Genomic DNA, 27,409 nt, shown 5'->3' on the forward strand with positions numbered 1-27,409 from the left:
CTATCATTGGTCAGGAAAAAAAAATCTTTGGATCAGAAAAGCAAATAATTTAGAACCTTTCAAATTCTATTTTCTCCAAGCCCTTCAGCAAAGGAAACAAATTAATCAAACACTTCCAAGAAACTTAAGATATGCTAAGAATACTTCATTCTTGCATAAAAAACTGAATCTGCAAAGATGGATTTTTCTTACTAACTACCTAATCAAAGCTTTAGTAAGGAGGTGGCCGCTGCATTAAGAGTAACTGTATATCCAAAATCATTATCAGCATCAACATGCACCTTGACGTTCACTCTAAGGTGATAAGGTCACTCAACATCCCTGTTTGAAGCTCTTCCTTTGAGAGTTTGTCACACAGTTTGTTGTAAGATGAAAGAGTAAAGAAAACATAAGGTTGACTGAGCTTGCTACTTTTTGGTGCATGGCTCGTTTCTGAGCAGTAAATGTGGGGACCATACCAGTAACCAGAATTCCACTTACCTATGAGAAGCAGAGAATTTATGGTTACTGTGGCAGTTGAAGAAAGACATTTAAACATTTCCTACTGAGTTGAAAAAGACCCAGACAACATAAACCTGACTGAGAAAATCTTGCATTATTCACAATTAGACTGTTTAGTTGGTATTCCATACCTTTTCAATTTTTTCTTCAGAATGATCCAGATCAGCAGAAAAAGTGCCCAGTGCAACACGAAGCAATGAATCAAACAGAGGCTTTGCCAAGTCAGTTTCTATCACTTTTGATCGAGAAAGCTGCTCTCTTATTTCAAGTAAGATATCATCCACGCAGGTATTCTGTTTTTTGGGGGAGACAAACATATGGATTCATGTTATTATGTTTTGACTAACAGAAATAGTCTAGCACTTTCATTTAAGAGATTCTCCTTTCACCTACACTAATGTAACTTCGCAGCTAAAACTATCACACTTCATTCAGTCTCTTGAAATAAGAAAGATTTATTCTGTTTGTCTTGACAGATTTAATTGGAATCTGCACTTTGAAAAAATCTGGCAACATGCTGTTATCTAAAATTTGCAGGTGAAAGCATTGTTCCAAAAATAAATGACCTTGAAACAGTTTCAGGTACACAGCATGCATTCAAACCACACTGCAACATTACTAGAAGTTAACAAGACAGAGGGTGACATGTCCAAGATGACAAAAATAGCAAGTTGTCCCAACAGAAGCTCAGTTTTCAGTTCTTTCTTCTACTTAAGGCCTCCTGATTTTGTAACAAACTGCCAAGTAAAATTCAAGATAGCAATTAAAACATTAAAAAACACAAAGATGTCTTCTATGAATTAACAACTTTTTGTGGAACACTGAATTAATTCACTTCTAAGGCTTAAGTAATATTTTTTTCAAGTATCGTTTCAGTACCTGTAACCTGTAATCCTCCTCTTTCTCAAGCACCATGCTCTGCTCAGAACAGTCATCAAAAACTGTGTTACTATGTATAATCTTGCCTACACAGCTTTCCTGCAGCATCCCTGTCACACACATTATCCACTGAATACTCTCCCAATTACAGTACCTCTCAAGAGGACCACTACTCCAACTATTAAGCACATAATTTAACTGTATGCTTTCAGTTCTACACAAAATATGGTACCATAAGAAAATTATAAGCTTTTTTCCTCTCTAGAACTTTTGGCTTAATTATTGTTAAAACATTATTGCATTTAACATGAGCAAAATAAGCTAAGGGAAGTAGCACAGTACCTGGTGAAACATCTCCACTTCCATCTTCTGCATGGTGCTTGCACTGTGTAGACAGATGGTCAGCAGAGCTTCTAGAAGTCTGATACCTTGAAGTGCCCACTCAGTCTCTCCTTTAACAGAAGTCTTTATCCCTTCAAGATTGGCAACTGAAGTAACTGAAGAGTGTTCCCTGCTCAAAGAGCTGTCACAGGAGACAGCGTCAGGCACCAGCTGTTCCACACCAGCAAGACTGCCAGAATGATCAAACTCCAATGGCATCAACTCTCTGCTTTTAGCCAGCTGAACAGAATCATCCCTGTTGAGAAGCTCAGTACGAGGACTTTCACTCAATACTCTCTCCCTCTTCTCTTGCTCCTTTTCCTTAATTTTTCCAAGTTTCTGAATTATCAAAATTAGTAATCTATGGCATGCCTCAAAGCCTCCAAGTCTATGGAACTGTCTCTGGAAAACTGAACTGTACAAATAGATGCAACGACACATGGACCAAATATCTGAAGCCCTCTGAATATGTTCCAGCGAGGGCAAAGTAAGGCTTTCCAGCGACAGATACGGTAATTTGTGGCCTAATGGCTCACTAGCTGTACTATCATATCCTGACGTATCTTCAGAGTCATTAGCTGAATCCAGATCACCATCTGCTTCTTTACTCACACATAAGAAAGCCACACAGAGGAACAGGTTTATTGTGTTGACATGAATGTCTTGGCTCACAAACTTTTTCTTTTTTGGGTAGGCCTCTTTCAAGCCAGCATAAAACTTGCTCAGGCTTTGAGGAACTTCTGAAACAGTATGCTGGCTACAAAGAGAAGCAGGCAGGTCAGATGTAGGTTCCTGTTGTTCGTTGTTTAGGCCTTCCAGTTCTAGCGTTGCTTGGTCTTTCTGCTGATCACCAAGGCAGAGTATCAAAGTCTCTAACACCTTCAAAGAATAGCTTCTTAATGTATCTAAGTAATTTAACTCAATCATTTGACTCACACCATTACAACTCAGAAACAAGTCTCTAATTACCCTGCAAGATAAAGCATAAGAGTTACCTTATGAATCTGCCACAAATTCACATAATTCAGTACCTGCTATAAATTACTGTAAACTAAAGAGAAGAGGAATTTGTTTGCAGAACTCTAGAATACAGAGTAGACATCATCCAACTAGTGGTGGAAAATACAACCTTTTTTTTAAATTATAATGTAGGAAATAGCTCCCTCTAAAAGGTAGACCACAAACACATATGATGTTCAAAACATTAAAAGTGTTAAATTGATCTTACTTAAGACATTTACTCTTTAGTGGGACTTCCTCACCCCAACTTTTTATTAGCAATTGGAGCTAACAAATATCTTTATTTCTCTGTTCTGTGATTTCACCAGAACACAGAGATTCCTTCCCAAATAAGCTTGAAGACATTTTCCTAGCTATGTCTCTTAGTTGTGTGGATGATGTATTGCAGATACAATGCAGGAATACACAACTTTTTGTGCAATTGTTATGCCAGCACGTCCAGTGTCAAATAAAAACATTTTGTATATTTGTTTCCAAGTCTATTTTTCCTTTTTTTATATTCCCTAAGTATTAAGTTCATACAAAACTTGGAGTAAGGATCTGTACGTTTTTTAGCATACTATATTTGCTTATACATATCTGCCTTATTTATCCTCCCATCTCCTTCCCACAGGATCAGATTTTACTCTAACCAACTTACTCTAGAATTAAATGAATTATTTACTTTTATATTGCCATCTTTAAGACAGTAAAAAAGGGGATAGTTCAAACTTTTTTTAATCTCAACTTTACTCCTCTTACCTCTTTGCCATTAAGTGCACTTTCAAAAATTATTAGCTTCTGATACAGTGTAGGTTAAAATAGCAGTTAAAATTGTATTAGACTTTACATAAACTGGAATACTAGTCTATTCTTTGTAATTGCCTTAGATAACCCCCACTAAATTCACTTCAGGACTCCACAAAATCAGAGTCTTTCCTGGACAAAAGGACACATTCATATTCTGAGAAAACTTCCATATATTGTATTAAACCATTTTTTCATCAATTCAACAATAAAAAGAAAGTTTTATTTCATGCGTTGGAAGAATGTTTGTCAGGTTTTTGTGTTCTGGGGTTGTTTGGGGTTTTTTTTTTAAACTATGTTTAACTGAACAGGATTTTGTAAATTAGAAAACAGATACTTCAGGATAAGTAGACATCAAGCCTTATTTTTGAAAGGTGGTTTCTACAGCAACCAGTCTAGAAGGAAAAGGGAAACAGAAAACTAAGTAGTCTAATTCCCACAGAAAAATGGCATACCAATCTGTTCAACATTCCTGACTAATTTTAGCACAAGGAATGAAGAGGCAGAGAGCATGTCACATTGGACAAAGATTTTTATTTGTTTCTACACACTTTGACTTGTGAAAGACCATGGCTCATGGGTAGAAAGCACTCAATTTCTCTGGTTTATGAATCTGGGCAAGTATGTTACTCAAGCATTTACTTTACTGCCACCTCCAACATCCAAACACTACCTAAAGTCCAAATAAAGCTTCTGTTCTGATCAGTAACAAATACACAAAGCTACCTACATAATTAGCATGTTTTCCAATAATAAACAGAAAATCAACCAACCTGGATTTAAGCAACACAGGGAGCATCTGCAAATAAACCTGAAGTACTTCAGAAGGCAAACTCTGGCTATGGTAACTGCATGTGTGTTTATCAGCTGTACTTATTCCAAGTTCTTGTTGAGCATGGCAAGCTAGATCAACTCCTCTCTGAAGCACAGGATTATAAATACAGTTATATAGTTTCCATTGGACCACTACATTTCCCTTTTGAATTAAGTGGCAAATATGGCTTGCAATCTGTGTGCCACGTAGTTTGTCTTCTTCAAAAACAATGTCCTGATAAGCCTCCAGTGCATGCCATCTCAACAGCACATCTTCGGATCCAGTGCTAGGCAGAATTCCCTGAACTCTGCAAGAGGAACTAGATGCAGGACTAGCATCACTAGAGTTGCCCTGCAAGGCATCTTCCAGCTGAGTCAGCTGATCACCATCAACAGTACATATATTGCATGATGCCTGTATGATTTTTTGAGAGACTTCTGCTCCACCCAGTTGATCCAATATAAACTTGTTGAGGATGTTCAGTATGTGCTGCTGAAAGTTTTTTAATATTGGTAGCTTGGAAGCATGGAGCAATGGGACGATGACAGACTTTGGATCCATACAACAACATATTCCTACATTATGGACACCAGAGAGAATCTCAACACAGGTACTGCTCAAAGAAACTTGCTGCAACAAGTGCAAGCACTGGTGTGCACATACAGCAATGCAACAGCACCTCTCAGGATAATGAACTTCTCCATCAGCAATTTCAAAAGGGCTTTTGGAAGCTTGGTTTTTAAAAGCAGATACAGAGAGCCCTGAGAGATCTCTGTGGTGATTCATGAAGTGAGAGTACTCACATCGTCTGTGCCGCTTTCTTGTACACATTGATTGATGAAGCTGCTCCGATTTCACTTTTTTGACAGTGCTGATTATTTTCATGATGCTGCTGATCAGGGTTTTCAGATGCTCTGAGGCTTCATCAGGTATTCCCTCATTCTTCATACACAGCCATTCCATTTGAAGCACGGTAGCTTCAAACAGCTTAAATCCCTGATGCTGTATGAACTCGTGAACCAGATCTATAGCTTGGCTGAAGTAGAATGGATTGGAGGCTGCACTTTGCAGGCAGCAGATCAAAATCTGCAAGACCCCTTTTATAGCCTCAGGTAGAAGCAAGGCTCTATGACGATATTTAGAAAATATGTAGTCATCTTGAACTAGCTGCTGTAGTGTTTTCTTGTAACCTGGAGAAAAAGGACCAGGTTGTTTTTCCAAGGAAATTCTGATTTTTAATGCTGCTTTAAGTAAGTCTGTTAAATTTTTTCGTAAACTGTCAGGCATTGTTTCTGTATTGCTAATGTCTAAAGCCATAAGGTGCAGCACTGTTCGAAAGAGCATCCTTTGGATCAGAGCCACAGGTTCTTCCGTCCACCCTGCAGACACTACTTCATTTTCTGTGTTACTACTTACGTTGCAACAGTCTCCAAATCCTGACAGAAACTCTGTTAACGTGGGCACCACACTTGCTGAAAGAGCAGAGCTGTGATTCAAAGTAATATCAAATTTGCACACTTTCTCTAGGAGAGACAGTAAGACATGGCACAAGTCAAAAGGAGAGTTATCTATGTTGATCTCAGAAGTTCCTGCAGCCGGCTCATTCAAAGCCTCTGCATTGAGCTCAAGCGTTGGAAGAGTCTCACTGGAATTTTCTACATTAGGGGCATCGGTGTTAGAATCTGGAACCACTTCTGCAGGTAGGCGACCACTTCTACCTACAAGGGGGGTGTCCCTAACTGGATATGTTAAAAAAGGCTGCAGCAACTGGGAGTGTCTGTGTTTTGTTGTTACAGTAGTCTTTTCATCAGAATTGCCTTCAGAATCTGAAGTGGATAGCTGAGACCTCCTGGCATCACGCACAGAGTAACGATGGGTGGTTTTGCGCAGACGTGAACTTTTGCGAGATCTCAGATTCAGTTTTACAGAAGTCTGAAGAGATGAACGAGCGTTTCCATCCAAGTTTAGTTTTTCCTGAGTAGATTTCACAGAACTTGTATTATTCTCTTTGGTCAGGCATATGTCTACTGCAAAGGGTATATTAAAATCTGTTGACACAGAGAACACAGGAACATTAAAGGAACGTTATAATATGCAAAGCACTTTTCCTCATTTTAGGGAAGTACTTCCAAATTAAAAACATGCAACAAATTCATATCTTAATAAGCCATGTTTTTGCATATACCTATGTCAGACATTTTCAGTATATTAAACAGGCAGCAACAACTTGTGTTTAGGAGCTATACTGGCTATTTTCAAAGCTTAGACAAATAAGCTCATTTTCTGCCTAGGGTTAGACAAAAGTTTGCTAGAGGGTTTCCTAAAAGTTTTTGTTGGCATAACTATTTCATTCTCAAAAAAAAGTGATTATCAAGCACTTTTGGGTAAGCAAACTAAGGGAAGGAAAGAGGTCTATTTTAACTTGATGCTCCATTGTTACTTTTTGCAGCTCAGTTGCTCTGTGAACTGGGTGTGTTAACTCACAGCCCTCTCAGAATGCATGAGGACAGTGTAAGCATACTAGTGGTAATAGAAAAAAATAATTACTTAGAGCAGATCTTCAAGTATACAGACTTCAGTCTTTACTTCAGCATCAATTGTTCCAAATGCAAGAAGCAGAAATAAAAGTAGGGTATTTTAAACAGTGAGGGACAAGAGGGAGGTGAAAAGGAATAATGTTTAGGGTGCTCAATATTACTACAAAAGCCAAGATAAAAAAAAAAAACAAACCCAACCAACTTTCAAGTATGCAGTATAAAATAGCAAATATAAAAATGAAATCTGATTCAATGGCCAAGAAGATTTTAAAAAATAAAATGCAAGTACTACTGGATCATTTTTATTAGTAAACCCAGATAAGCTACCAACAAAACAACAGAGAAACAACTCTGTATGTGCTTGGATTAAGTTCATTGTTATTTTTAAGTGTGACAGAACTGTAACTGGATGCTTTGGGCAGTAAAAATACTAGCATAAAACAACTGCAAGTATCCACCATCCAGTAAGCTTAGCATTTAGAAAAGTGTGATAGTTAACAAAAACAGCCTCCACCCCCACAAAACCCCAGAATCCCACCCAATAGCTACAAATCTCTGAAATCAAGCAGATAGAAAAAAGATGCTTCCATGTGCAAGCATGACTTTGCCTGGCTGTTTCAAAAGTCATAGTTGTGATACTTAGAGAAGAAACATCATCTGCTTTGAAGGCAGGAAATTAACCAGGAGTACTTTACCTAATGAAGGATATTCCCTGCACAGAAAGAAAAAAGCTGCCTAATACCAGTGGATTTATTTCAGTCCAAGAAAAAAAAATGAGTACTTAGTACACAACTGGGTACATCTTGTTTACTGTAGCAATACTAAGAGAAGGTAATTTGTAGAAGTAAAAACTGTATATTATGCAGTGTTTAAACCACAACATCTTAAAACCTGTTTACACAAGAGCATTTTAAACTAAGGCTGGAAGAGCTACTAAGCTCTCACAGGATAACCAGAACATTTCTTTAATTCCATCATGCTTACAGAAGCATGAGAGAATGATGCAACTGAGAAAGCAGCAAAGCTTATTATCTAAAAGCCCTATGCAACTGGCACTCCAAGTCTACAAACACTAACAAAAGCCTCAATTTGGAAGAGTTTCAAACAGCAAAAAACATCAGGAAAGCTTCAGGTAAGAATTCTTAGGAACTCTGTCACACGGGTAACTTCATTTGTGCATCAGACAAATGTAAGAGCACACACAAACCCATTTCCATTTCCTTGTTCAGTTTTTGCACAGAGTTCAATTTATATTATCCTTTTCATCTGTTTAATTCACTTGAAACTTACTCTGGCATTGAACTCTTGTGATTTGATTGCTCAATAGCACGGCAGTTTCTGACACAGAACATGACATTTTCCAAAGAATCCAGCCAGGTTCTATTCATAGTCATCTAGTAGTATTCTGTTCTTCAGGTCCTGCCTTCCTGATAACACTTCTTTCATATTCTCTCACCCACTACTTGGCTTTAAGCTTATTCTCTATTTCCAATTTCTTCAACTTTCTAAGAAAAGATCTGTGCCATACCGTTTCTAGTGTAAGCATGCATACCTTTTTTGTTTTGAAAACAATCACTATGTCTTCCCCTCCTACTCATCAAGAAATGCTTCACCTTAAAAATATCATACCCTTTCATCTCTTTTCCCTTTAAATCACATGAAAAGAAGAAAAAAATCTCATCAACATCAAGCTCAGCTACAAGCATTACCTTGCACCCTGAAAGAAAAGCTTTTACCTTCTCTGCACAATTTTTATCTTCCTTGTATGTTGATAGGACATTGGTATTTTTGAGTTTAAATTCTCTGCAGAATCCACATCTTCATCCCATGTTAAAGGATAAAAGTACTACAATGAGCTACTCTTTGACAGAGAGTCATGGGCTCTGTAGTAATACACAAACTACTTTTTTTAGGTGCTTTATATTGTAAATGATAAAACATACCTATTGCTTTTTCTTCTTGGACAGGGATTTTCCACACCAGTGGCAAAAGTGACAGAAGGAGGGTCAGAAGTTCTTCTCGACATGTCAGCTCCTACGTTGGGAACAAAACACCAAAAGATGTTATGCTTTTAAAAAATAGATTAACCTTTATTTTATCAGTATTCAGTTCCCTAGGGCAGTTAAATGCCTCCCTGACATCCGATCCTGTCGGATCTCGGAAGCTCAGCAGGGTCAGCCCAGGATTAGTACTTGGATGGGAGACCTCCTGGGAAATGCTGGGTGCTGTAGGTTCTAGTCCTGAGGACTTCACTGGCACTGGCCAAGCTCGCTCGGCCATGGCAGATGAACCTCAGGACTTAAACTAAACGGTGGGGCCAGTTCTGCGCACGCTGTGCCTCACCTAAAATCCACTGTGCAGGCTGGAAGGGCACACCCACGTGGGGACAGCCCTTCCCAAATCTTCGTTCATGAAGTTTGGCCATACATACATACATTCAATTCCCTATGCCTTTCTGCTGTTTTAAGCACTGAAAAAATGACCTGACTACAAAGAGTGCTATAATCATTAACTACAGCCAATCACAAAGCATCCAAAATACTTATTACACCTCTGCAACTGTTTCTATACAAAGCTCTCGTAATCCCCGTTGTTGAAAGAAATACTCAGAGAAGAAAACCAGAAAAATCAAAAGCACAGAACCATGAGGTTTAACCAAAACCATGAAACCAAAGACAAGTTTGAAACTTCTGCCCTTTCAAAAATATAACTTTGAAGAACTTAATTGGAAACTATTTTCTGCAAAGTGACACCCTTAAGCAACTGAAAAAAATGCTTATATATACAACTGATCTTACTGACTCAAAACACAAAGGTAACATTTTACAAGAGGAAAGAGAAGGTTACTCTTAATTTAAAAAACAAACAGAATAACCACTAAAAAAAACCTTCCCTCCTTTTGGAATTCTAACACTTAATACACTAAGAATTTTGTTGCAGGGAAGGACCATAGAAGGCACAGAATTCAAACACAATTCCTTTATGGGGTGCTTTGCAGCACTATCAGAATGGTTTCAGCCTTAGAGGTCAAATTTTCAAACACAAAAAGCTAACTTAAACATTTTGGCACTGATCTTTCAGGGTCATGCAACTGAAGCAACATCCTTCACCAAAAATTCAAGGTAGCAATGAAACAATAATGTATGGAGATAAGCAACTTCAACAGCTTTTTATTACATGCACACACACACACATATACATATATATATATACACATATACATATATACACATATACATATATATACATATATATATACATATATATATACATATATATATACACATGTATATACACATATATATACACATATATATACACATATATATATGCAGTTAGATATGTGTAGTTATAGAAAGAGCTGTATATGTTTGATAGTCTCATCAGACAAATACCATTTAAATGAAAATTTAAAAATAAATTCTAAAACTATTGATACAGTACAATTAAGACCTAAGAACTAAATTTTCCACACAGTTCTCCCAACTCTCCTCTCCTACTAAGGTATTCTAAGCAAGACAAATTCATTGGGAGTAGAAATGAGCAGTAAAGCATTCAAAGCACAAGGCTGGGAAAAGGCAGAATACTAACTTTCCAAATTTCAGTGGTACACTCCGAGAAAATCTACTTTCCTATTTCTGTCTGCCTTTCTAAAAACAAATTCCTCCAATTACTTCAAGCTTTTTTCTCCTTCCAATTCACTAGTGGGTTTTTATTGGAGGGGAGGCACACAGGATCCCCCATTTTTTTCTTACATGGAAGGCAGCTGCTTTTCCAGCAGCTCTAGTCCTGAAGCATCTATCAACAGCAACTATGTAGAAGCCAAATGACATTTTAAAAAACCTAGTTATATATAATTGCGGTCCTGTGGATTTACTGCTTAGCCAGTGCACCTACTGGAATCCAGAACTAAATCAGAATATCAAACTGGAGTCTTAGCACAAGTCATCTCATGAATGAAAAAAATCAAACCTGCAAGATGAATTTGACCAGCATTAACTGCTGACCTCACTTAAGAAAAGGGCTGAATAAACTCAACAAGGATTCACTCAGTTCATTATTTTTAAACACTGGTATCTGCAGCTTCAAAGTACACAGACTTAATAACATTTCAGCCTACCAGTTGCTTAGTATATATCCAATAGCATTGAACAGGAAGGAGAGGAGAAAGAACAAAGAAGTGAACATCTGCAGCTACAGGGGCATGTGCTATTCATATAAAAATTAGTATAAACTGATCACATCTTCCAAAATACTTTCTCTTTTGAGCTGAAGTTACAAAATATTTACTTTATATTACATTCAAGATCAAGTTACTTTAAAAAAAGTATATCTCATGGGCCAAAACCAAAATAAAAAGGTGTATATTTTAATTTTATTTTATTGTCTTAAACCAGGACTACCTTCTCAAATTAAAAACTGTTAGTTCATATTGCAGGTTCAATAGACACTCATTTCTCTTGAAACTTAAAATCTCTTTCCACTCAGCTACTGCACTTGAGCTTCACACTTGCCTTACTGGTGGTCGCTAAATATTTGACTATTATCTGGGAAATAGGCATATGATTATCTAACTTTTCTTTTCCTGTCCCTGCTGAAGGACAGAATGCAACTGCAGCATATCTTTTTGAACTTCTGGTCTTCCCAATCAGCTTATGCATTCTTCTATAAGAAGGGGAGAAAACCAGCACGAAGAACAAGTTAAACAAATGCACACAGGCAAAGCTCAATAGAAAAATTATAACCAGTTTAGAAAAGCTACTACCTGATCAATAGTTGAGTTCAGAGTGGTAAGCAAAATAAACCCACGGCCTTGAACTAAGTATTGTCCCAGTGCTGCCATATGAGTTTCTTCTTCTTCATCTTCCCTGGCTTCCGTCCTCTGTACCACTGCATTGCACAGTCTGTTGACATCAGTCAAGAATTCCCGTGCCAGTGAGTTACTGGCACTGCTCATGTCTGAGCTGTAAGTAAAGCAGTACAGAAATTAACTCCATCAGAAAAGACATTCCTTATGGAAAAAGAGTTGGAAGAAAGAAGAGAGTGTTTCTTCTCTCTATCTCACCCCTTCCAAAAGATAGAGTGTCTGCAGAACTGAGGAGTCAATATACCAATGTAGGGTGGAGGGGAATGGAAAGAAGGAACTTTAGAGAATTTATTTCATTGAAACATGAGCCAACAGCCCATGACCCCAAACACTGATTTTATAAATCTATCAGGTAAAAGCCTGTGACAAAGCAGTCCCTCCCACTGCATAAATAAAAGCTAATGACTTCATTCCAGCTTTTCTTTGTAACCTAGATGCAAGCTTCAACACTCATCTGCTTCTAAGAGGTGTTTGACCTGAAGCATTAAGGGCAAAACACACAGAACTTTAACATTTACAGAAATGCATTTTACAGAAATACAGTTTTTAATAGCTTATTCTATCATGTTATGTATTTCAACAGTATGCAGACTGTTTCAACTGGAAAAAAAGAAAAAAATTACCAAGTTAAGGTAAACATGAGAGTTGCAAAAATACAATGCTTTAGATTTACAGCTAAAACAGGAGGTGTTTTCCTTCAAGCACGACTGAGTGGGTGGCAGTCACTACTAAAATGTATTTAATTCAAGAGACAATTCTGCTGCCATTGTTCAGGAGGAAATACCAAAACCATTGGTTCTGCTTCTCAAACAGATTAATTTTGCTTTGAACTATCAGCACTAGTATATGGAGAAACACTTAAATCAAACAAGACAAGAAATGCAAGACTCAGCTGTAGAAAATTCAAGTGGATCACTGAAGAGAGCAAAACAAACCCAAATATTAGTGATGGCAGCTATGCAAACAAGATCATTTAATATCTGGAGGGTTAGCTCAGGTAGAGCATGGTGCTAGTAATGCCATGGTTATGGGTTTGAACCCTGTATGGGCCATCCACTTGAGAGTCCATGAGGGTCCCTTCAACACAGAACATTCTGTGAATTCACATAAACCCTACTTAGCGAATGCTACAACATATTTAACTCCTATTTCTGTATAAACAGCTGAGGTAAAAGGTTCAAAAGTCAAGTATTTTCATCATGTCCAAGCATGGAATGTGCAAAAACCAGGCAAATAATTTTCAATGTAAGATTTAAATGGATTAATGTATTAATATTGCCTGATCCAGAAACACCTACATGTAATTACTAGGTAAAAAATAAGAGCTTGGAAGCCAAAGCAAGTTTGTTTGCACTAATGGTACAGAAAGCTCCTTTTAGTAGCAAAACGGCAAACACTTACACATATATTGACATTCACTGTGGAAGTAACAGAAAAATTCTTACCAGAATCACTCTGCCAGTTCAACACATTTATCTTCTATCCGGAAGAAAAAGCAAATATATTCTGGAAGAATCACTCTTGGTTCACCTGTTTTTAAAAACAGAAAAACATATCATGATTACTATGCACTTTATTTGTTTTTAAAACTCATTTTACAATAGCTACTTGAAGTTGATGAAGAGTCCTTGAGGCTTTTTTGAGCTTTAAGTCTCTAGTTTTCACTTTCAGCTTATGATTGTGCACAACCAAAATTCTATTATAGACAAAATAATTGGGCATATGAGAAATTAACATAATAAAGTTCATTAGTTTTTAAAATGTAAAATTAGATAGGTATGCAAGTTTGAATAGTTCCCTCTAGAAACAGTATGAGTTTTTAGTGAGCACTACCTGCATACATAGTATTTGAAGAACTTGCAGCTCTAGATACAAGTGATGGGTAGTAGGAAAAACTGAATTACACAGTCAGGTGTTGATGTAAATGCATCTTCAATCTGTCCTTCTAGTCTGTTCTGACAGATTACCAATCTTTATTACATGAAGCACTGGAAAAGATGTAGTTAATAAAACTGAAAAATGTCAAGAGCAAACTTATCAACTGGAAATTTATCAATAGGAATGCAAAGCTTAGTAATCAAGAAAAGCCTTAAAACATTCAACTACAAAGGTCTCTAGGTGAGTGCTCAGAGGATATTTATTATATCCACAATTAATTAACTGTGGGGGAAAAAATCCCACAAAGCTGATGAGGATAGGAAAAGAGAAAAAAGAAAAAGACTAAAATTGTAGTATTATCAGACGGCAAGTAAATAAAAACTTCAACTTTAAATTATATGAAAGACTTCCTTAAAGAAGACAACAAACATTGTAGGTTCCCCAGGCAAGCTCCTAATAATTGGCCTCCCTTTGAGTGCCAGGAAACAATATGCTTCATCCACAGTCTCACAAAAAACCAACTTAACTTTTTAGATAATAGTCACAATTTACTGAGACAGAGTAGTTTTAGCAGCTAATGGTTTTGCAGTTGCACCAGACTACTAGAAGATGTAGAAATACGCTGTCCATCATGTTTTAGTGTCTTTTCAGTCGAAGCTTCAGTCTCCACGTTTCCTACATTGATTGCATTGTAACATGGATTTAACAAACACTGCCATATTTATCAAAAGGGTGGATTCTCATAGTCAGTAGTAATAAAAAGTAATATTTTTTGCTAGTAATGCAAAGACATTAAGCATGTCTTCTTAACATGGGTTAGGAGCTAAGATGCTCTCATTCTGCTATGCAGAAAAAAATTCTAAAGAGATACCATGCTGGATAATAAAACACTGCTTTTAGAAGGACTTGTTCCAACAAGTGCTAGCTAGTTCTCAGCTGTACCTATTTCTCCTTCTCCAATTAAGTTCTGAAACAGACTGACAGCAGAGACGTGTCTTTGGAAACAGTTTGTCATATAACCTCATTATTCAACCCACCTTGAAGCTACAAAGAACAATACAAGGAAAACTGAGAAATAATTAAGCAGCTTCCAAAAAAGATGTCTATGGACAGACAACCTTCTTCCCTTTTGTATTTGCTTCCTGACAAATGATTTTAGCACTTAAAAAACATTATTTTTCAAATAAGAACTTAGTGAACAACTTGCCCTGCTGAAGATGTAGTATAGTACACACTCTGCAGGGGAAGTGTTGGCTTTTTGACTGGATTTTTTTTTAATCCACCTCCGCTCTAAGGTTTCAGCTTGCTTGTCACCCTTCTGTTGTAGATTGCGATATGCTGATACTATACCCTACACAGCATAGAATTTCATCTCCAAGACAGTGTGCCAGGCAACTTGTTTTAAGCAGGACCTGCTCTACTGCAGCATTTTTCTTGTTTCAAGTGACACATCTTTAACCGCTGTGGTGCCTGGCAAGATGAAAGCTAATGCTACACACAAACCCCCTACACTTTAAACTTCAGAGATGTCACCTTAACAAGGGAAAAATGCCAAAACCTAAAACATCACATATGGACTGAGCATATGAGAGCAGAAAGAAGCCTGCTAGAATGCTGTGCACAGTTTCAATGAGATGTTTTAAGTCTTATAGTTCTGGCATACACTGGGTGTCAGGGCTTCGCACAGCCAGCCCTAAAAAAACCCAACCCCCAAAAACCCACATACTTAAATTCCATTTCACCCACTAGAAGTATATGATTATCATAGTTCCTAAAAGTCTTCTCTACTACATAGTATTTACTTACAAAAGGGAAAACCCCACAAGATTAAAAAAAAAATCACTTAGCTGTGAATGATCTGACATTCTCCTATAATCTGCCCTTTACAGGCTCATTTTTCCATCATCCTCATAATTCAACCTGTGTCACCACTGCCCTCTGGCCCCCTTCTGCATCAACTCTCAAGGAAGTTACTTCCTAATTGTCATTGTGGCAAAAAATTGATTTCCTGTCCCCACAACTCATATTTTCCCCGACCTTCTTTCCATTTTTATGAAGTTGCTCATCAGCTGAGCATCTTAAACTGTAAGCCTGCCTTGTACTTACTTGAGCAGACTTTAAATAAAAATATCAAAATTGTTCTTAAAAGGATGAAACTTAGAAGTAAGACCAATTTAGCAATCTTAAATACTGAATCTATTATATACTAAATTTACATAGCACTAATGCTTAGGTGGTATTATCTCTAACTGGAGTACAATTTGCGGAAAGAAGAAAATGCAACAAAAGCTTATGGTCAGAATGAATTCTCTGTATATGAGAGCAAACAGGGCCTTTTCCTTGGTTACATTTTCAGCAATGCATTGCCCAGAAAGGCCTAGCATCTCCAGCAATATGATAAAAAGTAGCAATGACCAAATTATTACAGCAGCATCATAATAAAATACTGTACTAACAAGTAAAAATCCTATGATACTGGTTTATTACTTTCAGTAACCGTTGTCCAACAGCTACAGCTGAGGCAAAACTTTTGATGATGGTCTCAACTTGATACAATAGCCTGAACTAGTGCTCTAATAAACCTACCTCTCCACAACCTTTTCCTTGGAAATTTTTCTTAAATGTTAATTTCATACTGCTAGAAAAAAACAACTTCTTGAACCACCTCTATTTGTTGTGAAGTAGATACAAATAAGTTTGTTCAAATTGCTCATTAGTTATTGTATCAGTCTAAAATAAACATGGTACTGAGCGCTGTTCATGCAGCTGCAGCATCAGGCGTGACTGCCTGACAAACAAGGTGACAGTGTCCCTAAGAAGGTATGGCATGCACAGCACATACGAGCTGCCTGCAAGCCTTTACTTAACTAACTCACTATGTTATCTTCAATAAAGCAGCCTTGTCTACCAGGTTAAAGGAATGTCTTACTCTGTAAAGGAGTGATAGCCAGTTTCATAAGAAAAATAAAGTTACAAGAAGCTGTTTTACAGATGACGTAAAGAGAAGCAGAGAACACAGAGCTATATTATGTTGTTAATTTATTTACCTTCTCAGTTTTCTGTTTCAGGTAAGAGATACACATTGACCAGGTCTGGCATGGCTACAAGTCCTTTAAAGTACAGACTGCAATGAAGCTGCACTTTTAGCAGGTATTAAAATTAAGATGCGGGTGGTCCCGTGGTGTAATGGAGAGCACTCTGGACTCTGAATCCCAAGGACCTGAGTTTGAGTCTCAGTGGGGACCGTCCCCTGGCAGTTCAATGCCTCCCTGCCATCCCATCCCATCACATCTCGGATGCTCAGCAGGGTCAGCCCCGGTTAGTACCGGGTGCTGTGACAGTTCTGAGGACTTCCCTGTCACTGTCCAAGCTCGCTCGGCCGTGGCAGATGAACCTCAGGACTTAAACAGTGGGGCCAGTTCTGCGCATGCTGTGCCTTACCTAAAAAATCCACTGCACAGGCTGGAAGGGCACACTCATGTGGGGAGAGCCCTGCCCAAATCTGCGTTCGTGAAGTTTGGCCATACATACAAAATTAAGACTCTGAAAAAAACTTCAGTTTCTGTAAGATATGGTAAAATCAAATTCCCTCTGGTCTCCAGTTCAAAACTGGTAACTCTTTCACTTGCTCTCTAGAATAAAGTATTTGGGAATACAAGTCACCACTGGCCAACAAACACTACATTTACTTTACACAGTATTTATTCAATTTAGCAAATACTTGTCCCTGTCTCACTGCTTGTACTTAACATTTATGCTCCAGAGAACACGCTTGTTATCTCTTCAAGGATTTTAACATTAATATGACTATATCAATCATTATTTAATCAGATTAACTTTAGGGGTTAAACTTTCAATTTAAGCTCAAGCTTCTGTTAGCAGAGGACATATGCATAACGAAAAGCGCCAGCATGTTATTGACAGTAAGATAGTCCATAATAGGCTGCTGCAATTGTAGCACAGATTGGCAGGTTTATTGCAGAAACTAAGTTTATTTTGGTAGAAACAGACATCAGTATTGATTGTCTGTTTAAAGAGATTTTTTAACAATAAGACTAATAATTAAATCCTCTGTGAATACTGGGGAGAACACAGAGCCTGAGAGAGTGCAATTGAGAAATACATGTCTAGCATGGCCCGGAACAAAACAGGAACTACAGTGCTGCCTTGAGGTCTGTACTTGGTGTGAAAATGCAAGTAAAGCCTCAAATTAATGCATCACCAAAATCAGCATTCTTCCTTTTCTGTTCTTTTGATATGATTCAAAACTTTACACAAGCTGGAAACAAATGCCCAGCTGATATTGTCAAAATAGGTTACACAGCAGGAGCAATGCACAAGACCTAAAGAAAACAAGAACCTGCAATTCAAGCAGAGCATCTCAAAGCTTGAGATGCTTTGATGCCTTGCTTTACTGATGCAAGGCAATCAGCCAAAAGCATAGCTTATAAAATGCAGTGAATATTTACTAATCATCCACCAAGTCAGATAGACAAAAACATGTGCAAACAAGACTGAAAACAAAGACACTTCAAGTTTGGTTCATTCTGAAAACAGACAACCAGACAACACTCCAGTTCTGCAGAAGATCTTCTACTTAGTACTTTCAACCATTTTCTGCTCTGTCCTCTGGTATTATTTATTAACTATTTGGGGTTACAGAAGCAGAAAACCTATTACAATATACTAAGGCAGTGTTGCCTCAGCCATGAAATTGCACGTGAAAAACAACTTATTAACATACATAATTTATTGTAAGACTGTGGGTAGGTGTCGATTTTCTTGGCAAAATTCTACTGGTATCAAGTCCAGAGTTCAGTAACCAGCTTTTAGCCTGCCATGTAACCCACTAGATCAATATTATCTCCAAACAAGTTACTAAGTCTTCCTCCATAGAATAAACTAAAAACTGCAAACCAAAAATGTTTGGTATGTTTGGATAAATAACACATGCATTGTCCCTTTAACTAGTTAGGGAAGTGTGACAAGTTCACAAGACTGTATTATTTTAATGAACACTGAAAAGTATGTTGAGACCTTTAGAGCAATGATGCTTCACTATGTACAAGTTTGTTTATGTCCACATAATCTTACTAATGCCACTTTTAGGTGTTAACTCCCATCTCACCTAAATGGGATGTTTGTCTTGCAACACCTGGGGTATCTCAAGCCTTCTATAAGCATGTGGTCTACTTATGTTCTGTTGCCTTGGTATTAAAAAGGCACTTTGAAAGACACAAAGTCACATTACAGCAGGCACAGGCAGTTCACCTTCTCAGAAACAGTTTTCAAAGGATCAAGACTCAGACCTGTGGTATACCACACAGTGGGAATTAAAAAGAAAAAACTAAACCCTTCCTTATTCCCAAATTATCATTTCCCACAGATTTTCAGGCCTTTTTTACCATCTGAAATGGGTAGTTTCTTCAGGCACAAAGTTTGTGGCAGACTACACTTCCAAAGTTCAGTGTATTTTTTCAAAGGTAACTTCCAATTTATTTTCTAGAGTTTAATCAGCTTCCTGTGACATATTCTGACCTGTGTTTAAGTCTGATCTGCCCAGCAATACTATTTCTAGAATCTCACTTCTCTAGCATAACTATTGGTAAAACCAGCTCCAAATGATACAAGTATCACTCAAAGGTATCTCACATTAACATGTACACATTATTCTTGTTTACATACAAGAAAAAAAACCTCACCCAGGATTAATTTTTTTTCTGCTCAACAGTTTCCAAAGTGCATCTCTGGACATTATTTTCATTAAATGAACTCTGATTTACATTCCCAGTGTTTCTACTGTATACTGCCAGTTCATTATGCTATGCATCTGACAGAGATGTCAGTCCCTTAAATAGAATCATAGAATCGATTGGGTTGGAAAAGACCTCCAAGATCATCAAGTCCAACCCTTGGTCCAACTCCAGTCCATTTACCAGATCATGGCACTCAGTGTCATGTCCAATCTCAGTTAAAAAAACAAAACAAAACCAAAAAAACCTACTAATGGCCCTGAAATGCATAAGTTCATCCCGCAAGGGTGACTATCAACTCAAAACAGCAAGTTTCTAATTACCTAGAACTATAAAACAGCTCTAACCTGTAGCAGCCCACAGGTAAGTGGAAACCAAGGCAAGAACATTAAGATATAATACTGTGTTAAAAAGGTCACTCAAGCAGGGACTACCAAAGCCAGAAGAGAGAACCTGGCAAAAAAAGAGTAAGTGATACAGGACCTGAGTGCTCCAAAAGGAAGGCAGCTCACATGCAAACTACCTGCAGATTTTGCCACCTATAAGGAATGGACCACAGATCTACAAAATAATGTTGAACACACACAGTTTGTAGGATGTTTTAGATGTTCGTAATGCCAAAGGTGAAAACCACAATCATTATGATTATAACAAATATTCTATTTTGGATGATTATCACGATGAGGCTACAAGCAAAATGTAGGATTTCAGCAACAGGCCCTCCCAGGGCCTCACAATTCAGGGAAAGAACATATGGCAGAGTCTGTACTGGAGTATGGCAGAGGCATATAATCCAAGCCTAGCAAACTTTAGGGATTGAGAAGCCTAACAACATTCCCCTCTCATCCTAATGCATCCTGAGTGTTAGTTGTCTCGCTCACATCACATCTGCAGCATTTGTTCTACAACATGGATGAACAACAGCTTTCCATGCCTTAAATGATAACCCTAACATAATTCTGTATAGCAACTTAACAAAATTAAGTAAATTGGTTTAAATCGTGAGGAAAGTAATTTTTAAGAATGTTTCATTAAGTTCAATTCAAAGACTTTTGATGGAGCTTTTGGTGTGCTGTCAGCTACTGAAATACAGCAATGAAACACAAACAGCATTTAATCAACATGTAACTCAAACTACAATTTCTTGTCTTTCTTGATTGTGAAGTATTCACATGATTTTTTTCATAATTTTAAAGTCTGCATATGAAAAAGCTAATTTCTATTACCTGTTTAACCCATTACAAGGCTTTTACAAGTAGAGTTTATTATGTTGCTGTAACTTCAGGATGTGAAAAAGAAAGTGAGTTTGTTGAACTTGACGTACACAGCACCAGCAAACCCTATGCATGCTTAATGTTTACTTCTTGGAAAGTACTATTAGCTTGGGGAATGGAATTAAAAACCAACTCTCTACTCATACAACACACTGTCAAAGGCTTTGACTACATATACCATGAAGTAAGAAACAGGAAGGGAAAATCTGTTGGCAGAAAAGTGTTTTAATATTTTAGTTTTATGTCATCCTACGTTATCCACATATAAGAATGTCCTTGACATATCTGGCTTTCACTTGGAAAAAACATTAATCAGGTTAAGATTTCAAGGAGTCTTCAGTGCAAAGTTTAAAGAAGGGTTCACTGCAACAAAGGTCAATGCAAACTGCTGTAATGGAACAGAGCAACGCAATACTGACTGTGTGCTAAGAAAGTAGCATCAGAGATTATGTGATTGATGCTAAGGAAGTTTTCTTGCTAAAATTCAGCAGGTTCTTGGGTTCTGCCTTGAGCTGTGAAGATCAATACTCCCTTTACAAGTTAGATTATGAACAATTTTCTCCTTTTGAGTCTGGATGAAATATCACTGAGATAGTTAATGGCAGAGAATCCCACAGGTTAACTCCATATTACACCAGTGCTTTGAGACAGCCTCTCAACTCAACATGGAATATTATTGAGTCAAGCCATATGAAACACCTGTGAATACATTCTCATCAAGCCTGAAATAAAGTTAAAAAATGAGAGATGATTCATCTAACAAGATAGGAAGTACAACACTAATGAAAGACAGGCTCTCAACCAACCACCCACACTCAAGTAATGCATTAACCCTGTACACATCCTATACTCAAGTTTATACTAAGTTTGCAGTCTTACACCAGCCAAAGAGAGTAACTACAACATAGTTGACCAAATTAAATCCATTCCACTTCATTGAAAATTTTCAAATTTCAGGCCACTCTATGCAGGTACAGAGAATAAGCACTCCTTACAAGAGGCATGGTGAAACTGGGGGCCTTCAAAGATAATCACTACCACATTAACTGTGTCAGAAACAAATATGCTTGCTATTATGGACACCAGCTAAAATGCACTGAAGAACATTCATGTGGTTACCAATACCTTAAAAATGTTAAAGACAAGCTTTTAACAAAGTTGAAGACTGGGATCTGTTTCAGATCTTATCTGAAGTGGAAGAAGGCACCTGTGCAAACACATGGTACTAAAGGAAGGAACTGACAAACATTCCAGCACAAGGCAGAATCTATGAAAGGCCAGTTAAGTTCTTCCTAAAGAAAAATGAAGGCTGAAGATCATCTATGAACCATTTAACAGTGAGAAGGCTGAAGAGGCATTACTTCCAAGTGAGCCTTGTTCCAAACACTTCTCAGAGTGCTAAAAAGTTGTTCCCCAAATTAAAATGCGTACAGTTAATATTCCTAAATACCTTCTTCCACACTTCAGGTTTTTATACTTACCCCCTTGACAGTCATGGTTGCACAGTAATGACTAAATCTAAAATCAAGACTAACCTCCAGACTATGCAGAGGGAAAGGAACACAGCAGTTCACTAGAGCAGCTAAGTCAGACGCTCAGAGCCTCTCTCCAGCACTGAGCCCAGAGAGACCAGCCCTGCACGACCAGTCAGACTTGGTGAATATCCTCCTACATTCATCTGCAGTACAGCAGACAGTGCAGTCTCTGGGACAACTGGCAAAAACACTGTCATTGCTACCATGCTACAATTATGCAGGGGCAGTCCCGCGGTGTAATGGAGAGCACTCTGGACTCTGAATCCCAAGGACCTGAGTTTGAGTCTCAGTGGGACCGTCCCCTGGCAGTTCAATGCCTCCCTGCCATCCCATCCCATCACATCTCGGATGCTCAGCAGGGTCAGCCCCGGTTAGTACCGGGTGCTGTGACAGTCCCGAGGACTTCACTGTCACTGTCCAAGCTCGCTCGGCTGTGGCAGATGGACCTCGGGACTTAAACGGTGGGGCCAGTTCTGCACACGCTGTGCCTCACCTAAAAAATCCACTGTGCAGGCTGGAAGGGCACACCCACGTGGGGAGAGCCCTGCCCAAATCTGCGTTCGTGAAGTCTGGCCATACAGTACATACAATTATGCAGATGACCCAGTATCAACCAGGAGATAATTTTAAACAACAAATGTACCACTCAAATCATGTCCTGGAGGACCACATAAAACTTTTTGTAATTTATAAGATTATACACTTTGATTATACCAATACTCAGAGAAAGAGGAAACAAAAATTTGAGCAGTATCTTGAGGAACTCTTGCTAAAGGGATATGAAGGAGCAAGAGTTGTTCTAAATTGCAAGGTTAGTACTTAGAGGATTAAAGCTAGAAAGTGAAGCACTTAAGATAAATTTTGGCATTGTGTCTAAAGTACCCACTACAAGTGATTAAGTAAGAGAGGAAGGTCAATGATCAGAGTTTAGAAAAAAAGATCATTAAGGGGCAGAAGATTGATTCTGCTTCTGAGTCTTTAAAACTGGTCCGTGAAGTTAGTATTTTCTATTAGTAATCAGATGTAGACAAAACAGCAGGTAACAAATCTAAAAGTGGTAATAATATAAAAACCACCTAAATATGAGAGTTTAATACACTGTTATTCCTGTTAAGCTCAGTAAGCCAGCTTCTTTAAGATGTGCAACAGCTTTGGTGGTTTTAGGGAAGCAGATCCCATTCTTCCTTCAGGCTTTACAGCAGAGGCATCTGTTCCAGTTGCCCCTCCTGCACTAAACTGGATCCAGAAGACTCAGTCAACAATCAACATAACTTTAGGCAACATGAATCACATAACATCTCACTTTAGGAAGCTTTTTTTCCAGTGGGAATGCAAATAAGGAACAGCTAGGATTTTTAATTTATTTTAGAAGTTTAAACAGCACTCCAAATCAGTCAAGCAGAATAGACTTGAACAGAAAAATTGTAATTGATAATTACACATAATTACACACAATAATGATTAAGAATATGAAGTTTCCCAGCATACCTATAATGCTTTACTTACAAACATTTAACAAAATGCCTACTCACTGGAAAAAAAATTAAAACTACCCACAAGGGGGGAGAAAAGAGCCCACTTCTAGTCCTCAGACTATAAATGTCTATCACACATGTACACATACAAAGATTTTACACTGCTGAGAGACAGTTGGGGAGATGCATGATGTGTGCCAGATAAGGCTACACATGTAGCCAAGTAGTATTTTCAGTAACTGAATATCGTATGATAATTTTTGCTGCAAATGCTAAGGATTTAGCAGGACTCCAATAATCAAATTGACTTTGTAACTGAAGTAATTCAGGCTTCTAAAAATAATTCTAGATTAATTAGGAGGACATTCTGTAGCTGAAAAGACACACAAACACAGCATTTCATATCCACACTCATAAAAGGAAATCCGCTTTCCTTTGATCTTTTGTTAATTGAAACATACAAACCAAAACCAAAACTACAGGCTCCTCAGTGACTCAACTCTCCACGTATCATTGAAAGAAGCAAGCACTACAAAGATAACATACCCCACACAGCGTTAAGGGCTTTTCATTTGTTTTCTCTACAGCCAGTCATAAGAACCTTTGCTCTCAGTTCTTGGAAATTAGGATTGTTAAACTCTCTTGCCTTCCAACAGAAAGAGAATAGGAAGGTCATAGACTAGCCCTCTATTGTTAATTTTAGGACTATTTCAGGGTCTGTTTGAACTACTGAATCAAAACTGCATAGAGTTCAAATGTTGAAACATTATAATGAAACTACCCTGCCGGATTTTTATCAGCTCCTACAATAGAATTATGAACTACCAGGATTATTGCACCAAGTCCTGAATACTTTCATTACTAATTCACACTCTTCCAGAATTAAGGCACTATTCACCCCTTCAGATAACTGTTTCTGTTACTAATTCCTCATCTTTAAGTTAATACACTAAAGCCTTTCCAAATCAGTTGCTTATTGAAATTAACAGATCTAGTCAGATGCTTTTTGTCATTTATTCCCCCAAAGAACATAATTTTTGGTAAATGCCTCCACAATACTATGGGGGAATAGATGAAGTCCAGCATTTGCGGAAATAAAACTACACAAGTTAACAGCAATTTTAATGCTTCCAATGAAGCCTTGCATTTAGCACTACCTGACAGTAATTCCTTCTGAGGCTGAGGGAGCTGGGGTTGTTTAGCCTGGAGAGAGGAGGCTCAGAGGTGACCTCATCACTGTCTAGAACTACCTGAAGGGGAGTTCTAGCCAGGTGGGGGCTGGTCTCTTCTCCCAGGCACTCAGCAATAGGAAAAGGAGGCACAGGCTCAAGCTCAGCCAGAGGAAATTTAAGTTGGAAATCAGAAAAAAATTCTTTGCAGAGAGAGTAATCAGGCATTGGAATGGCCTGCCCAGAGAGGTGGTGGATTCACCATCCCTGGAGGTTTTTAAACTGAGCTTGGCCGTGGCACTGAGTGCCATGATCTGGTAAAGGGACTGGAGTTGGATCAAGGGTTGGACTTGATGATCTCGGAGGTTGAGCCCGTGCCCCCTTGTTCTATTGCTGAGTGCCTGGGAGAAGAGACCAGCCCCCACCTGGCTAGAACTTCCCTTCAGAAGTTATAAGACACTAAGAAGTTATATGACACTAAGACAGAAGCAGCAGAATGGAAGCCCTGCTCTTCCATAACACATAGAATACATGAGCTACAAAATGTGAAGGAAGAGTAAATGTGCAGTGGTGACTAAAAAACTTGTGGAACTTCAGAGAAATATCCAAAAAAAAGATACAAGAAGTTTCAGCACTTATTGTTACCAAGATATAGCACTATTCCAGGACATCACTACATTGATCACAGCATTACATACTTATCGCTTCTTCAACATATGTAAGTTAATGAATTTTGCAGGTTTTTTTCTATCCTGCTCTCATTCAGCATCAGATTTCAGCGATATCTTCCCACAGTGCACAGCATAGTTACCTAAAAATCACACCAGCAAAACTCACACTTCTATTCAAATAGTACCAAAAACCCCTGACTTCCTAGAAAAATGGGATTCTAATCAGACCCCCAGGTTGCAAACATCAATCAGAGCTAACATAGCAAGAAAATCCTCATGACTGCACACTGCATCTTTTTCTCTTTCCCCATCATCACACATGCCAGTATCACTTCTGCACTGAGTGCTCTATCCTGAAGCAAGACTTCACCACGCACTAACTTCAAAGTCCCTGAAAGCCACGTGCATATCATGCTGCTTTAGTAGTTCTCAAAAGACCATGGCAGCTGAATCAGACACCCCAGTGAATCTACGAAGCACCCTACCTCCTGACATGCAGCTAGGGTACTTACAAATGACAGCTCAGCCCACCTGACAACTCATGACTAGCAGAAAGGTGTTCCTGTTCCTCCGCCTTCCTCTTGCTCCAGCACTGCACTCATCCATTTCCTTCTTGATGCAACTCATCTCCCCAGGTTTGCAGAAAACTACTTTTTTCTGCTGGATTTTTTGTTGCTGTCATTGTTAAATTGCCACTTTGAGGGATCAGGCAGTTGTCACTGTCAGTGAAGAGAAGGCTGCAGGAGGGAGACTTCACCCTTCAGCAGTAACAAGCTGTTCGATCAGCTTAGCCAGCTCAGACAAATCAGTCCAGCTGACAGAAGGAACCACAAGAAGGATCTCTTGTACCTGACTTTCTCCCAGGTACACCATTGCTAGATCAGTGCTGTCATAGGAACCAACAGCTGTGATGACACCAGCTCAACTTCTTGATACTATCTAAAGGCTCATGAAACTTCGTCATGGAGTAATTTGACAAAGTAGCTGACATTCTCACAACTATCTCTGAACTGGAACAGAAAGGAAGGGTCAAAGTAACCTCAGGCACATACATAAAGCCCTCCCTCCACCACATATCACAATCCTTTTTGAGCATTATAACCCAATTTTCCAACACACATAACAAAAAAAGATTCAGTAGGGACATCTCAGGCAACAGCTACTGCAGTTCTTAACTAAGGAAGCCCACAGAGTCTGACAACTCCTCAAAAAGGAATAAAACAGGTATTAGTGTGGTCTTGTCAATGACAGCTGTTCACTGCAAAGAGCTGAAATTGGCCCGCAGAGGACAAGCAGGCGTGTTCTGGGCAGCAAGCACTTCCCGGTGTGGCTGAATCCTCTTACAAAATAATCATTTCACCCTGTGTTCCCTCTGCTCCCGTCTGCCCTCAAAAGACAAGTATCAAGACCACTTTTGCCTCAGATTTTCTCTATGAGCAACACAGACTTATTTGAGAGACTACCATGACAGCATTCTGAAAATATGAAGGAAATTACATCACGAGCTGAAGGGTATACAATTTCATATTAATAAGAAAGCACCATATTACAGAAATCACTGATAATAGAAACACAAAACTGATAGCTTCCTGAAGTGGTTGTTCACAGAATCACAGTATTTGCTTACTCTCTTTTAGCTTAACTGTAAGGAGAACTATATGAAAACAGCAACTTATTTTCAGTAAGTGTTAAGAATGCAGTTTCTCTTTTCCAATTTCTACATATCAAATGTCTAACTTTCCAACTGATCCTATGCTATTGTTCAAAGTGCTCATAGTCTCTATCCTTACTGTCTGAAACTGCACTAACAACTGATGTGACAAATGAAAAACCTAACAGGGACTAACAGGAGGAAGCAAAAGAAGCATT

At 38.3% G+C, this 27,409-nt stretch overlaps 2 protein-coding genes across 4 annotated transcripts in view; one reads left to right on the forward strand and one right to left on the reverse strand.

Moving 5' to 3' along the window:
* Positions 1-27,409, forward strand: part of EDARADD (EDAR associated via death domain) — a 405,148-nt gene that overhangs the window by 173,813 nt on the left and 203,926 nt on the right. The gene's annotated exons all lie outside the window — the stretch shown is intronic.
* The window catches only part of LYST (lysosomal trafficking regulator), an 84,757-nt gene that overhangs the window by 54,491 nt on the left and 2,857 nt on the right, over positions 1-27,409 (reverse strand). For both annotated transcript variants that reach the window (XM_071549579.1, XM_071549578.1), the window contains exons 2-7: positions 13,231-13,315; positions 11,684-11,882; positions 8,862-8,952; positions 4,341-6,429; positions 1,723-2,731; positions 633-794 (exon numbers count right to left, since the gene is read on the reverse strand). In XM_071549579.1, the coding sequence (XP_071405680.1) occupies positions 633-794; positions 1,723-2,731; positions 4,341-6,429; positions 8,862-8,952; positions 11,684-11,875 (3,543 nt within the window). In that variant the 5' untranslated portion in view covers positions 11,876-11,882; positions 13,231-13,315. The remainder of the gene's footprint in view (positions 1-632; positions 795-1,722; positions 2,732-4,340; positions 6,430-8,861; positions 8,953-11,683; positions 11,883-13,230; positions 13,316-27,409) is intronic.

This window comes from Pithys albifrons, chromosome 2 (genome assembly GCF_047495875.1).
Source record: "Pithys albifrons albifrons isolate INPA30051 chromosome 2, PitAlb_v1, whole genome shotgun sequence".
NCBI lineage: Eukaryota > Metazoa > Chordata > Aves > Passeriformes > Thamnophilidae > Pithys > Pithys albifrons.